Source organism: Panulirus ornatus, chromosome 16, assembly GCF_036320965.1.
Source record: "Panulirus ornatus isolate Po-2019 chromosome 16, ASM3632096v1, whole genome shotgun sequence".
Lineage (NCBI taxonomy): Eukaryota > Metazoa > Arthropoda > Malacostraca > Decapoda > Palinuridae > Panulirus > Panulirus ornatus.
The window spans coordinates 33,329,093-33,343,713 of record NC_092239.1 but is presented as its reverse complement, the minus strand read 5'-3'; the positions used below and the strand labels follow the sequence as shown (position 1 = coordinate 33,343,713).

The 14,621-nt window shown below is 35.9% G+C and overlaps 1 protein-coding gene across 10 annotated transcripts in view; it reads left to right on the top strand.

The window, feature by feature from the left end:
- Positions 1-14,621, top strand: part of alpha-Cat (catenin alpha) — a 66,250-nt gene that overhangs the window by 24,533 nt on the left and 27,096 nt on the right. For 9 of the 10 annotated variants that reach the window (XM_071671536.1, XM_071671535.1, XM_071671534.1 and 6 more), the window contains 4 exons: positions 7,844-8,033; positions 12,893-13,059; positions 13,464-13,673; positions 14,262-14,438. In XM_071671536.1, coding sequence (XP_071527637.1) covers positions 7,844-8,033; positions 12,893-13,059; positions 13,464-13,673; positions 14,262-14,438 — 744 coding nt within the window. The remainder of the gene's footprint in view (positions 1-7,843; positions 8,034-12,892; positions 13,060-13,463; positions 13,674-14,261; positions 14,439-14,621) is intronic. The other variant, XM_071671533.1, reaches the window with a different exon arrangement.

Here is a 14,621-nt window from a genome sequence, read left to right as displayed (position 1 = left end):
GTAAGTGCCTTCCAGAAGTAGCATAAGATTATGTTTTGATAAACAGCCATTACTTGCCATCTTGGGAGATCACCTAAGGTTGAGGATTTTGTCTGTCCCCCTCTCTCTAGGAGGATGCTTCTAGCAAAAGTTCCCACATGTATCCCCGTGCTTTCATAGTTCCAAACTTATACACATCTCTATGCTGTGTGCTGTAACCTTTTGACCAACATTCTCATTTACTTTATCCTTCTACTTCACCCCAAGTGTCTTGCTTTCATTATATCCTTAAACTTCATGTGTTCATATCAGCTGAGAACCACTCTCTTGTTCCTTTTCTTGCATCTCACATCCCCTCCCCAGTCATTTGACTCCAGATCAGAGAATTTATTTTTATCGAGGATGTAAGGCATGTGTACGTGTAGGAAGAGAGGAAAGTGATTGGTTCTCAGTGAATGTAGGTTTGCGGCAGGGGTGTGTGATGTCTCCATGGTTGTTTAATTTGTTTATGGACGGGGTTGTTATGGAGGTGAATGCAAGAGTTTTGGAAAGAGGGGCAAGTATGAAGTCTGTTGTGGATGAGAGAGCTTGGGAAGTGAGTCAGTTGTTGTTCGCTGATGATACAGCGCTGGTGGCTGGTTCATGTGAGAAAAACTGCAGAAGCTGGTGACTGAGTTTGGTAAAGTGTGTGAAAGAAGAAAGTTAAGAGTAAATGTGAATAAGAGCAAGGTTATTAGGTACAGTAGGGTTGAGGGTCAAGTCAATTGGGAGGTAAGTTTGAACGGAGAAAAACTGGAGGAAGTGAAGTGTTTTAGATATCTGGGAGTGGATCTGGCAGCGGATGGAATCATGGAAGCGGAAGTGGATCATAAGGTGGGGGAGGGGGCGAAAATCCTGGGAGCGTTGAAGAATGTGTGGAAGTCGAGAACATTATCTCGGAAAGCAAAAATGGGTATGTTTAAAGGAATAGTGGTTCCAACAATGTTGTATGGTTGCGAGGCGTGGGCTATGGATAGAGTTGTGCGCAGGAGGATGGATGTGCTGGAAATGAGATGTTTGAGGACTATGTGTGGTGTGAGGTGGTTTGATCGAGTAAGTAACGTAAGGGTAAGAGAGATGTGTGGAAATGAAAAGAGTGTGGTTGAGAGAGCAGAAGAGGGTGTTTTGAAATGGTTTGGGCACATGGAGAGAATGAGTGAGGAAAGATTGACCAAGAGGATATATGTGTCGGAGGTGGAGGGAACGAGGAGAAGTGGGAGACCAAATTGGAGGTGGAAAGATGGAGTGAAAAAGATTTTGTGTGATCGGGGCCTGAACATGCGGGAGGGTGAAAGGAGGGCAAGGAATAGAGTGAATTGGATCGATATGGTATATCGGGGTTGACGTGCTGTCAGTGGATTGAATCAGGGCATATGAAGCGTCTGGGGTAAACCATGGAAAGCTGTGTAGGTATGTATATTTGCGTGTGTGGACATATGTATATACATGTGTATGGGGGTGGGTTGGGCCATTTCTTTCGTCTGTTTCCTTGCGGTACCTCGCAAACGCGGGAGACAGCGACAAAGCAAAAAATAAAAAAAAAAAAAATCTCTTCATTAAGTTTTAGAATATGATAATGAATTTGTGATGAGGAGGTGGAAAAGGAATTCTAGCATGATTGAATTTTGCCTACTGATTTTTAAGATATGTGAGCAGTTTTTGATAATTGTATATTTCAGTGTCTGTACATGACAAAACCTTTTAAGATGGGAAAGGTGAACAAGTATGAAATAAATATTTCAACTGGTAGAAATTTTGGGGCATATTTTGATTGTTTCTTGACATGGGTATTAAATGTCATTCATACAGTAAAATCTCGTAGATTTTGTACAAGTTATGGGAAACCCCATAGTGAATTATTGAATTTTGTATATTGATTGATATTTTATGACTTGCAGAATACAGGTATGAGAAAATCTGACTGTATTGTATGCATGTGATATTTGAAAATTTTAAAAACCTTTTTGATATAAGTATGGTAGTGATAGTGAAACCTTGGATGATGGTTTGAGAGACTAGTTTGGAGTGATTGTGGAAGTGCATCAGTGTTGTATGATTTCACTGTGGATTTTCAATCTTTTTATTGTGAGGTGAATGGGAAGAAGTTTAGTGCAGTAGAATGCAAGCCACCACAGCTGTGTGGAAATGATGCAGATCAGTTTGTTGAAACAGAGGGGAATTGGATAGAATGGTAGGTTGCTTTCATAATGTGTGTTGGAGGAGGAAGTGGAAAACAGATGTGTTTGAGGAATTTTTTTTTTTTTTTTTTTTTTTTCAAAAGGGGTAGTTGCAGATAATGAAGTGTTATACAGTATTTGGAATCAAGATTTGTAAAGATAGTAATGGGAAAGCTGAAACGGAAAGTAGAATAATGCAAGGAAGAAAAACTGGAGGTATGCTAGGAATATATGGGAATAGAAAGAATTAAGATGTATCATGTGTAAAATAATGGAGTTCTTTTTACATCCCTGATGTATTGATGTTAAAAAAATTTTCTTTTTAATCAAACAAAGATTGTACATGAAGTAAGGGAGCTGAGTTTTGATATAGTGTTGATGGATTTGCCCACACTGAAAGAGAGAAAGAAGAGGGGATGAGATTGCAGTTTAAATTTTTAAATCATTTAGACAGTGTCACTAACCAGGGTTCCTTCCAAATTACCAAAGAAAGATCAGCTGGATGATCAGATGGAATTCCAGGTGTTTTCTTGAAAGTTTGTCTTTAGATCTTGATTTTGTTGCTGACTGTATGTTACATATATCCTAAATAAGAACTCATATTCTCATACTGTAGTTGTAGATAATTGACTAGTTTGTTGGTGGTTATATATACTATGTTTCAAATTTGGATGTGTTAATGAACTTATCTCAGACCATTATGGATGCCTCTTTGAATGTACCGTACTTGAAACTCATCTCACTCTACATATTCATCACAGTGGCTATGTAGATCCCTGTGCCTCCACAGTTTATAGGTGTTTCTTAAGTTTTTTCCACAGAACAATCCAGAGTGTTCTTTATAGGTATAAAAAAATGTTCACAAAATTTTGAGTTGAGGATGTTCACACAGTTTATCTTACCTTATTGTACCTTTCATTTTCAACAGTAGTATTTTAAAGACTTTCAGGGTTTTCCAAGTTTGAATTATGATAAATATCTCCTGTTTGTACTTCAGAGAATCATTGCAGCATTGATACTTCTCTTTTTTCCCTGTAACTTAAATATTTAGTTGTGTTGTTATAGTTTGTGAAAGATCTCTGCACACTTTCCAAACTTTACAATTTTGCTTTCTTAAAAGGTGGTGTGCAGTATATGTGAACAAAAGTGAACTACTAGGTGATTTTGCTTAACTTAGTTTAACTATTTATAGCTGGCAATAATGTCTTTGCCAGTTGGGAAGTCATGTCTCACTTGTTTGGAGGAAGCATCATACTGCTACGCATCATGATTTCTGATAATATCCACTGGTAAAGCTGTTTTTGGTTGTTGCATAATACCTTTGTATTTTAACAGTTTGCTCTTCACATCCGTGAATATCTCTGATACTGTATTCATTAGTACAGCCAGCATTGTTTTTTACTTAAGTGTCCAATCTGGTTTATGGCTTAGAGTCCTTTGATTTTTGTATAATTTTCATAAGACATACCAGGCTTACCCTTCTTGCTTTTACCTTCCAGGCTTTTCAGATATACAGCACTCACCCACAATGAAGCACTTCTTATTGTATATAAGTAATAGTTAAATGCATAACCTCAGGGGAGAAAACTTGAGTTTCATACATAAAACTTAGGGATACACGTACCATTGATTAATGTTTTAGTTCAGAGTGGGACAGTTATTATAAGTAAAATGTGTAGCTAATGCATGAATGTATTGGATTTGATTTACATATCTCATTTTGATCTTGACATTTTATTTTAGTAGTAATGATATGTGATGCATTTTTTATTTCCTGCTTGTTGATGCATGTCACTTTGGTCTTGTTTTATGTATAATTACATGTTTGTAAGGCTTGATTATGGATATATTGGAGATTCGTTTTGATATTATCTCACCTACAGACAAGCCCTGTTAGCAACTGAGATATCATGTTCATTTGACAGTTAAAGCAGCATTTTACCCCCAAAAGAAAGTGTATCCAACAAGAGTCACCTTTTTTTACCAACTTAATACTTTGAAAGCAAGCAGATGCGTACTGACATGGACCAGTAAACATACAGCAACCTGCACAGGTCTGTGACATCATGGTGAGGAGGTTAGAAAGTGTGTGTTAACTAGCCACTGATCATCATTTACTTGATCAAACTTTTACAATGCTGACATGTTAACTGGAATTTATTTGCTATTAGTGTCTTCTGTCTATCTATTTATGTCTCTGATGTCTGTTCCCAACTGGAACTCCCATTAGGGGGTGGCCACAGTAATAGAGTCTCCATAAGTAGTGAACTCTGGTGCTGCTTCTTAGCCTTTAATGCCTCACCCTTAATAGGCCACTGGAAGATGGCAACTCTAGTGCAAACACTGCAGAGGCTATTAGTATCTTTACCTTCATTTTTGGTGTGAAAGATAATTATCACTGCTATAAGAAATTTAGTAAAGTTAGGCATGATAGTCAACATTTTTTGAACAGTCTTTCCTACTAGGATGGTGACAGCATAATCAGGAAAAGTCTTTTATGTGGTTTATTCTGTGTTTATATGTTTGTAGTGAGTTGGATCTGCATATTTATCTGTTGGTGTTTCTTAATGGGGAATATAAGAACTTTGAAAAACTTGACAGGGTAAGAGGTAGTAAGATCACGACGTTTGTGAGAGCTAAATACAGTATGCTGAAATGGTTTGGACACATAGAAAGGATGAGTGAGGAAAGGTGGACTAATGAAGTATACATGTTAGAAGCGGAGGGAATAATGAGGAGGGGAAGACCAAGAATGAGATGGAAAACTGTTGAATGATAATTTTGGAGATTGGGACCTGAACTTCTAAAAGGTTGTGAGGCTAGTATGGAATAGAATGAATTGGAATAATGTGGTATATATGAATATATGAAGCATTCATGGGAAACAACGATAGAGCTCTGTGGGGCTTGGCTTTAGATGGGGGCTCTGGTGACAATGCTTTATACATGATAACTAGAGAATGCATATAGGCATATGTTCTTTGTATGTGCTTAGCACTATCCCACTGATGTGAGAAACAGCAAACAAATACCAGACACAAAAAAATGTCTGATTATGCTGTTTCTTTTTTGTGTTTCTTAATGAATTATGGGATAGTTTATGGTACATTTGATAGGATTTGTGTAGAAGTTAATAGAAGAGATATATTTGTGTGGACCCCAAATTAATTGTTTTACACAGGGCATGTCCTGAATGTTTTCTTTTCATGGGATGATACCACACCAAGTTGTTAGCTGTTAAGGCATTTATTCAACCAATTGAATGGTCTACTTTGCATTAGGATAGTCCATCTGTTGGCTTCCGTCGCAAAAAAAGCTGGTTATGTTGCTATTTGTGCTGTAACTGTTTCCAGTCATTTATGTGAAGGTCATGTTAGAACCATGTGCCATTGGTAGGAGAAAAGATAGGCCCAAGAGCCTGATATCCCAAATTCATGTAATGCACCAAGGATGTACTAGAGGAACCAGATCAGAGGTTGTCTACTAGAGGGAATCCTTACAATACCATTTTAAATAATTCTTTATTAGAAACTGGAAACTGTGAGGATTTGATTATCTTTAGTACATATAAAGTGGGGAGGTGAAGACAGATTTTGAAGCTGAAGGTTCTACATTCTAGTTATTCTACCACTGATACACTAGAGGTGCAGAATGAAAGGATGTCTATCACTTGGAGTCCTCGTGAAACCTCATGGCACCATACCTTTACAGAATGTTGGTGGGGCTTAGTCGTCAGTGTATAGAAATTTTTTTTTTTCTTTTTTGCTGGTCTACTGCTTGACTTTTGTTCCTCTTTCTTCTAGTTGTAGAAGAGATTAGGAAGGTTTTAAGGTTCACTGCATAGAGCACCCTGCCGTTCTGTGATGAAAATTGTAGACCATAAATTCTTTCAAAGTAATGTCCTTTGAACAAAGTGTAGCGTGGCCCTCGTATCAAGAACTATGTTTCATTAGCAGCAGTTTTTCTGTCTTTGTTATAGGAATATTTTTTTCCAGAATAGAAGGTCATGTGACCTGGGATCTGTTGGTGCTTGCTGATTGTTCCCTCTTATAATCATAAACAGAAGAGAAGCATTTATGTTTAACAGAATCAAATACTAGCCTTCTTGTTTGAAGAAGTATATCATCTTTTTGAGTCCCTTTTTGGTCTAAGAATTTTTATATTGCAGTTAATGTGTTAGAACTTTGTGGCACTATTAGCCAACATATGGCTGTGTAGATAAAGTTCTTCCCAGAGTAAGATAGAGAATTCAGAAATATACATACCACACAACTTTTATAAATTGAACAATCTTGTAAGACTTTGTATTAGGCAAATGTTCTTCACATAGCCTGTTTTGTTATGGACAGTGCCACAGTTTCATATGTGGAGGTCCAAGCAATTGTCCTCCTCTTCTTGAGTCAGGCATACTCCTAGGTTAGTAGCTTCAAACAAACTTTTTTTTTCATTAAGTGATTGCTAGACAGGGCTTGCATCACTTGGCTCCTTAAGGATTAGGATTTTTTTTTACTGAGAAATTCAAGTAATATCATTCATGTGGTTGCTGACAAGTGAAATAAGCATTTAGATAGTGCCATTTGCTACAGAAACCAAGCACCTTTGTGACAACTTTGTTTCTCCATTTTTAAAGTAATGCAGTTGGTATTGTTTCAGTGCCTAAGAAAGGCTGAACTGGATTATTCTGGCTCCTTTATACTTTTATAATTGAGAAATATTTCCTGTTGGATCAGGCTTGGTTCTCCTTTCACAACCAATCCTATTTTCTAGGGCTCCTAATGAAATTTGATTGGACTTCAGTATTCTTATGGAATGTCAAGTCAAATGAGATGAAGAAGAGGTCTTTTGGGTTCCGCTAACACATTTATTGAGCTCTGGTTAACTTTCCATATATGGCTTTGGGTATGCTATCTTCAGAAGAGGATGGTTTAGGGTGGGGGCCAAGTAGATGATGGGTAATTCCTTTTTTAAGCTCTTCCTTTGGTCTTTATACACCTCTTTTGATCTCTCTGATATAGGTATTGTATCAGTTGATCGTAGGCTTTGTCCATTTGTGAAAATTGTTTTAAAAGGTGAAAAGCCATTTCTCTACTATAGGCGGACCCTGATGTGCATCCAGTTATTTTACTTTCCCTTCTTTCCTTATTTTTAGAATCATTTCTTGATTGCTGATAGAAACATGCCCAAGGCTAAGACACCGGTCAGTGAATTATGAGTGGTATATGATCACTTGTTAGCATGTTACATCTGCATTATGATGTTAGGCCCTTAGCAGGTTGCAATTTGTTTGTTGGTCCTCATGACCAAGCACCTGTTGGCTTCAAAATTGTTCTAGTGGTTGAAGAAGGTGAAGTTTCAAGGATAACTCTACACTGGGAATAAAACAAGTATTTCCACCCCCATCCCTTTACTGAGCAAGTGGTTTCGTAAATGCTCATAGGGCTCTGTTTACATTAGAGAAATGGTTTTCCATATTTCTAAACCTACATTCATTTTCGTGTTTGAATATTTTTATCTTCAGTCTGTGGATCAGTGTTTGAAAGATCTTTATTGTAGACATGGGTTTGGGAGAAATAATCCTTGAATATGAAGTGTATTAAGGTTAAGTTTGACTTTCTATGTTTATTATTAATACATCCTTCAATGTATAGGTCACAACCCTTGTCAACACGAAGGGTCCTTCAAAAAAGAAGAAAGGGAGGAGTAAACGAGCCCATGTCTTGGTGGCAGCTGTTGAGGCAGCCACAGCAAATTTCATTGAGCGAGGAGAAGAAATTGCGTATGAGAATCCAGATATTAGGGGAGAGATGCTTGGTGCTGTAGAAGAAGTTAGAAAAACAGGTATGTGAAGGTTTGCACAGCTTATTTCATGTCATGATTCTGTTACATCATGCTCTATGTGAACATTTATATCTCTGAATAGTTCATGCTTCAGTGTTATTATTTGTAATGAAATAGATATTTCTTTGCTGCCACAGTAGATAATGTTCTGTTTATCTGTTACACTTCCCTAGTCATCATGTAGATAGACCCATTTACTATACATTCTCCCAACTCTATCGTGAGTTCATATATTGTGTTGCCCAGAACATGCTGTCTTTGTCTTAGTAAGAGACATTTTTCATCAGTTTTCCTTCTTGTATTCCTTTCACATATTCTCTCATTTGTACATGCTTCTTTTGCCTTGCTGTTTTTCTTTTGAAGGGTTCCTTTACTAGTCCCATGCCTTCTTCACACTTCTTAATTTTTTCTGTCTATAAATATTTCAAGATTCCTTTATTCCCACATTTTAATGAAATTATAGTAGATGGCTAAAATGATGACTTACAAGATTCCTTGTCCTCGTTAACATATTTTTCCTAAAGCACGAAAGCTGAAGAAAAATGGTTTGGGAAGAAATTCGTGTTGTGGGATAAAGATTTTTATGTATTTTCACAAATACAGGATAAGTAATTTATGATAATTTAGTACTAGTTCATACTCAGAGAACTGCAACTAATCAGTTTGCAGCTACCTATGGGCAGCCAGTCATTGTAGAACTTAAAATCCAAGGAAAACTCTTGGAAGATTCGAACTCCTGCTCTACAGAAGATTGGCAACACTCTTGTATTCTCAAACTTGAAGCATTCCTAGACCTACCAAAATATTATGAAGAATTTTGTTTTTGTTATGTTTAGGAATTTCATGGTTGAAGATGATTAATATTTGAATACAATAACTCAATCTCACCTTAATTTTGATCACTGTCATGATGTTTATTATGTAACTTCCTATTATTCTCAGATTTTTATCCATTCATTAAATATTTTTCTCATTAACTTTTTAAAGTATCATCACATTCACCATTATATAATATACAACTTCCTGTTCCATCTTGTATTCTGTTTTGTACCTCCATAATCTGCACAGTATCTGCTCTGTAAATTTTCTGGGGAAAAAAGATTACTTAAGATGTCCATATACTGTAAATTTCAGGTATGAGTCTTACACATTTATACCTAGCACTGACTAGCATTTCACATCATGCACGTATTATGTGCATGATGTGGAATGCTAATTAGTGCTAGACATAATGAGTCCCAAATAATGTGTTTGCCAAAATTGGATTTGTAATTTTTCAAAAATTTGACTTTCACCCTCAGAATATCTGCCAGGCTGTCTAGACTGTCTGTTTGATGGACCACTCACCAAACTAGTTTCCGTTTCTTGAATTTTGTGATAAGTCTGTAGTAAGAAATTGCAAGAAAAGGCATTATTCTATTTGATATTAGTCATTTATTTAATAACATACAGTACAGACTCTTAGGTTGTAGCCTACTAAATATTATTGTAAAAACTCATAAATCTGTCTTTTTAATATCCTTTTTCATAGGTGAGAGAGGAAAAAAAATTAGAAAAGAAAACATTGTTAGCTACAGTGAGAAAATGTATTAGGGTTATGAATACTGTATTTCAAAAGATGTTACAGGATTGATTAGGGATTAGATGCAGTTGAAAATTTTTGTGGATGGAGGTGTTGTGAATGGAGACATTGGTTGTACTTCACAAATTTAACACAAGTGCAGAGTGAAGAAGTGAGAAGCACTTATTCAGATGTAGAAGTCCATGTCTTCACCCTGACTCAATAGGCATTTGTTGTTGATAAGTATAAGTGATTTCAGTAGCTGTAAGTACTAAATCCATCCCATGGAAGTGGGATTAGAGTTAATGATAATTGAAATATACAGAAACTTAATTTTGTGAAAACTAGGCTTGAAGTTGGTACTGAACATAGAACTTGTTTTCAAATAGCCAAGAGATTAATACACATGTTTATGGGGCACAGTATGATGACTTAATCTCTATAGGCTCTTCCATAACTCAGGATCCCCAGTTTGTAAGGAACTGTTGTCACTAATAAGGATATCTTCTTTTCTTTCTTGTTTACATGCTCATCATTTCTGCACTGTCAAGGCACCACCATGAACTGAGCCTTAGGGAAAAAGTACTCTCTTTACTTCTGTTGATCCTGCATTTATAATGTGGTAGAGCAGATAGGAGTGATTTCCATTATTCCACTCCTGCCTTTCTTAGTTGCCTTCTACAGCATGCAGGAGATATGTTGGTTGTTTTTGTTCTTCCATATCCCCTGGGATAATTGATAAATGATGTCACAAAAAAGTAATGCCATAATAATGCAGGTTTTAGGGCATCATGTACAAAACATACCTAAAGAAGAATTGTGTTGAGATTTAAATGAAAGATAGATATTACTCCTGAGCAGCTTATGGCTGTATAACATTAAGAAATGAGAGATGGACCAAAATTGTTTTTAGAGAAACTTCTATATTTCTGAGTGTGGTCAAGATTTTTGCCATTTAAGGTGTTAAAGACCCTTCAAACAACCTTGGAGACAATACACAACTTTGTATGCCTGCATTTATTTCAGACTACAGTATTCATATTGTCATACTGTCACATCCTCAAAATTTCCATTATGAAAGCTTTTAGCAGAATTCAAGTCTTCTGTGTACACCATATCGAACAGCAGCTTTTTAGAATTTTCCTATTAACTTGATCATATGCCTTGTTTAAGTCCATTAATACAAGATGAACTTTCTTTTTTCCACTAGAACTTTCTCCTCTACATGGGTAAGTGCAAAAATTTGGTCTATGCACCCTCTTTCCATCCTGAAACCACCTTGCTCTTCACCAGTAGGGGGTTTACTAATGCTTCTAACACAATCAAATTCCTACCGTACCTTTTGCAAAATGTATTAAGATGTCAGTAATTCTGAATCGCATTACTTCTTTGTACCTGTATACAGTTGAACTGTTACTACCCTTTTGCAGTCAGTAGGCACACTACCACTTGTACATGCTTCCATGCACACTGTCCAAATCTAATCAATAACACTTTCATATCCACTATTCACAACAATATCATACCCTTTCTTTTCAGTCACAAGTACTCTTGTATTTGCTCTCTGGTTATGTATTCCAGGAAGTTTAAGTATGTGCTAGTGAATAATAATGATCCGTGGTTCACTGTGTTTTCCCACTCATCTTTTAGAAAAATGGGCAGATTAAGTGTTTGAATGAAATTTCAAGTGATCTTTCAAGTGTTTTTGTACTTTTCTTAACTATGTAGTGATACCGCTAAGGCCGTGGACCAGGAAACGTAGATGGTTTCAGTGTATGAAGTTCGCCATTGGATGTTAATGTGTAGGTCAGGATGACCCACTTTTGGTGGGATGCTGAAGTGCTCATCAGTATGCATCTGTATATAAAGTTATATGACTGTACAGTAAATAATGGCTGAGAACTGAACTCTGATGTGAAATCAAAAAATTTTGGACAATGCATTCACAGGCATTGATTTTTCCTCTACTTTGTAGAGACAGACTTAAAATAAGGTCCTCTGTGAGGCTACATACATCTTAGCTGAGAATTTAAGTGCTTCCCATGGTTCATACATCCCAATCTTATCATGTTGGAGGTAATGTGTCCTTATCCATGAATAGGTTGGGACATGGTATTAATTTCCAGACTTTGCCTTCTTCATTTCAGTTCTCCTTCTTCTTAGTCCTTTATTCCAATTATTCTGTAACAGATAATTTGTTTCCAATAAGTTTTTAGCATGCTTTACATTTTTTATTTGCCTTCTCTGATATTTTTCCTAAGGGTCTTTCACTTATCATACATTTTTGTACTGTCTACAGGTCTTTTTTCATATTTGTACTTTTCACGGTGATTTGTATGTCCTTTTAACCATGTCTCTTTCTTCTATGCCCCATTATCTTTTTTCCCTTGATTAGCACCCATTCTTCATTTTTGAAATTTGTTAATCAGGATATGTTCAAAGAGGGTCAAGTGTGTGTGAATTAAGTTCTAAGGGTGATACTTGACTCATTAGTCACAAAAAGGTTTACTTTTGCTATAAATGGATAATCTTAACAAATGTTTGCCTAAGTTGCATGTGCAATTGCTGTTATTTTTGGCATGATGTCTTTATTAAAATATGAGCTTTTATAATCAAGTATGCCCGTATGAATTCCAGGTGGTTGTGTATTGCCCTTTCGCTGAGGCGCATGGTTTTTAGATGAGTAATTCAAACCCTTAAGATCTTTTCATATGTTTTTTCCATTCCATTCACCTTTGTTGCAAACTTATAATTTACTTTCTAGTTGATTTACTTTCTCTTTTCTTCCATTTCCGATTTTGAAAATGCAGGTGAACATAACCAACTGAATAATGAATAGTGTGCCTTTAAGCTCTTAAGGTTGTATACACTTCCTGAAACTTGATTGTCACCCCTTTGTTTCACTTTTAGCACGTAAACAGTTACTTATATCCATTTTCATGACTTATGTTTTATTCAGTTTATTAACTCCTGGTCATGACTTTGTTCTTATTCAAAATTTGACTATTTTTTCCTAATGAGCTTCACTGTTACAAAGTAACTCTTTTGGTGTATTTTTTGATATCACTTCTGACTGAGCTTATCTACATTTTCCTTTTTTTTTTTTTTTATGTTCTAGAATGATGATTTTGAACAAAAGTGTATTATTTGGTGTACCTTTATTTTTGCCTTTTGTTATGAAATATAATTTTTTGATATAGGATCTTTTATGTGCAGATTTAAAGGCATCTTTGTCTCAGAATTGTTTACAATGATTTTAAATTAAGAATGACTTACTATCTCTCTTCCCCTGCCTAAGGAGATATCATGTCTCGTGCTGCCCGGGAATTTGCCGAAGATCCTTGCAGCAGTGTGAAACGTGGTAATATGGTACGTGCTGCCAGGAATCTCCTGTCAGCTGTCACACGCCTTCTTATATTAGCTGATATGGTAGATGTTCACCGTCTCCTGAAAAGCTTGCAAGTGGTAAGTTATTTCCATTTAGAAATATTAGACTGTCTTGGAGTTCTTTTGTTACCATAGCCATATGTATTCTAAAGATTTGGGATACAAAGGCGCAAAGTGAGGATTTTTCTTTGTTGCTACATTGCTAAGATAAGAAAGGCAAGAAGAAAAAATATGATTAGAAATAAAACACACAGCAGTCTTTGGTTCACCTGTTTTGGCCAAGGAAAAATCTGCGTTAGAGTGAAAATCCATTTTTATTTAGTTTACGCTAGTGTTATATCAATTATTTTTCTGCAAAGTGACTCAATAAAGGTATTCCTTTCCAGGCTTAATTCATATTAATGTAATTAAGTGAGGAATGTGTTTTTTACAGATTATTTATTATTCATTAGTTACAAAATTATGGATTAATATTTTTTCAGGTAGAGGATGATTTAGAAAAGGTGAAAAATGCATCTAGCCAGTCAGAGTTACTAGATAACTTTCGTTTGTTTGGTAAGAACACAAGTGACCTCATCAATCAAGCAGCTAAACGACAGAATGAGTTGAAGGATCCAAGGCTTCGAGATGACTTAGCCTCAGCTCGGGCTGTACTTAAGAAAAATTCCATGATGCTGCTTACAGCTTCCAAGGTACGAGGGAAAGTCTTATATGATTTCATTCTTGAATGACAAGAGGGTTCAGGAAATTTACATTATTTTGAAATGTTGCTGACAGATCCATGTAGATTTTTTGTTGGTTCAAAAGTGTTTTGAAAAAGAAAATATATCAAAAACTGAGTCTTATTTGATTTGATAGGTTAAAGAGATCAGACCAAGGATTTTAAGTGTTTATATTTAAGAGGATGATCAATAGTGACTTGTTTATCCATTGACTTAATTCATATCTAACTATGTTACTTTAATAGTATTATATGATTATTGCTTTCTACGAACTATGTTTAGTTCATTGCTCCTCCCCTTTATTCAGAATTACTTTTGTGATTGCTACTGGCATTTCTATTTGTTCAGGTAGTGTGCTTATTGAAAGTTATTACATTCTCTTTCAGATTACTAATCTGCTGTACTTAATGGATGGTAACCCACTACCTAAAAAGTCTACATTTTTCATATATTTTTACTGTTGCATATTCATATCGTACTGTTAATTAAGAAGAATGTGCTCACTTACATGATCATGAGTATTTGTACTAACACTTCCTCTTTCCATCAACCTCTCAGGCATATGTGCGACATCCTGAGCTGGCGGCAGCAAAGGCCAATCGAGACTTTGTATTCAAACAAGTGTGTGAGGCAGTTAACACTATAAGTGATGTAGCACAGGGTAAGGCTACTGGGGCCAGTCAGATGCCTTATGAAGGTCCAGGAGAACTTGCTTCGGCACTTGATGATTTTGATGTGAGTGTTTGGTACTTTGCCTTTTCTTGTAGTTGTAGACTTATCTATTGCTACCTAAATTTATGAAATAATGTCTATATTTTCTTCTTGTTTCTGCCATGAACAGTCATCACTCAGACAATTGTTTTGTTGGAGTTAAATGCTTTTAATTCATGTATATTTATTGATTTTATGAGCTATTAC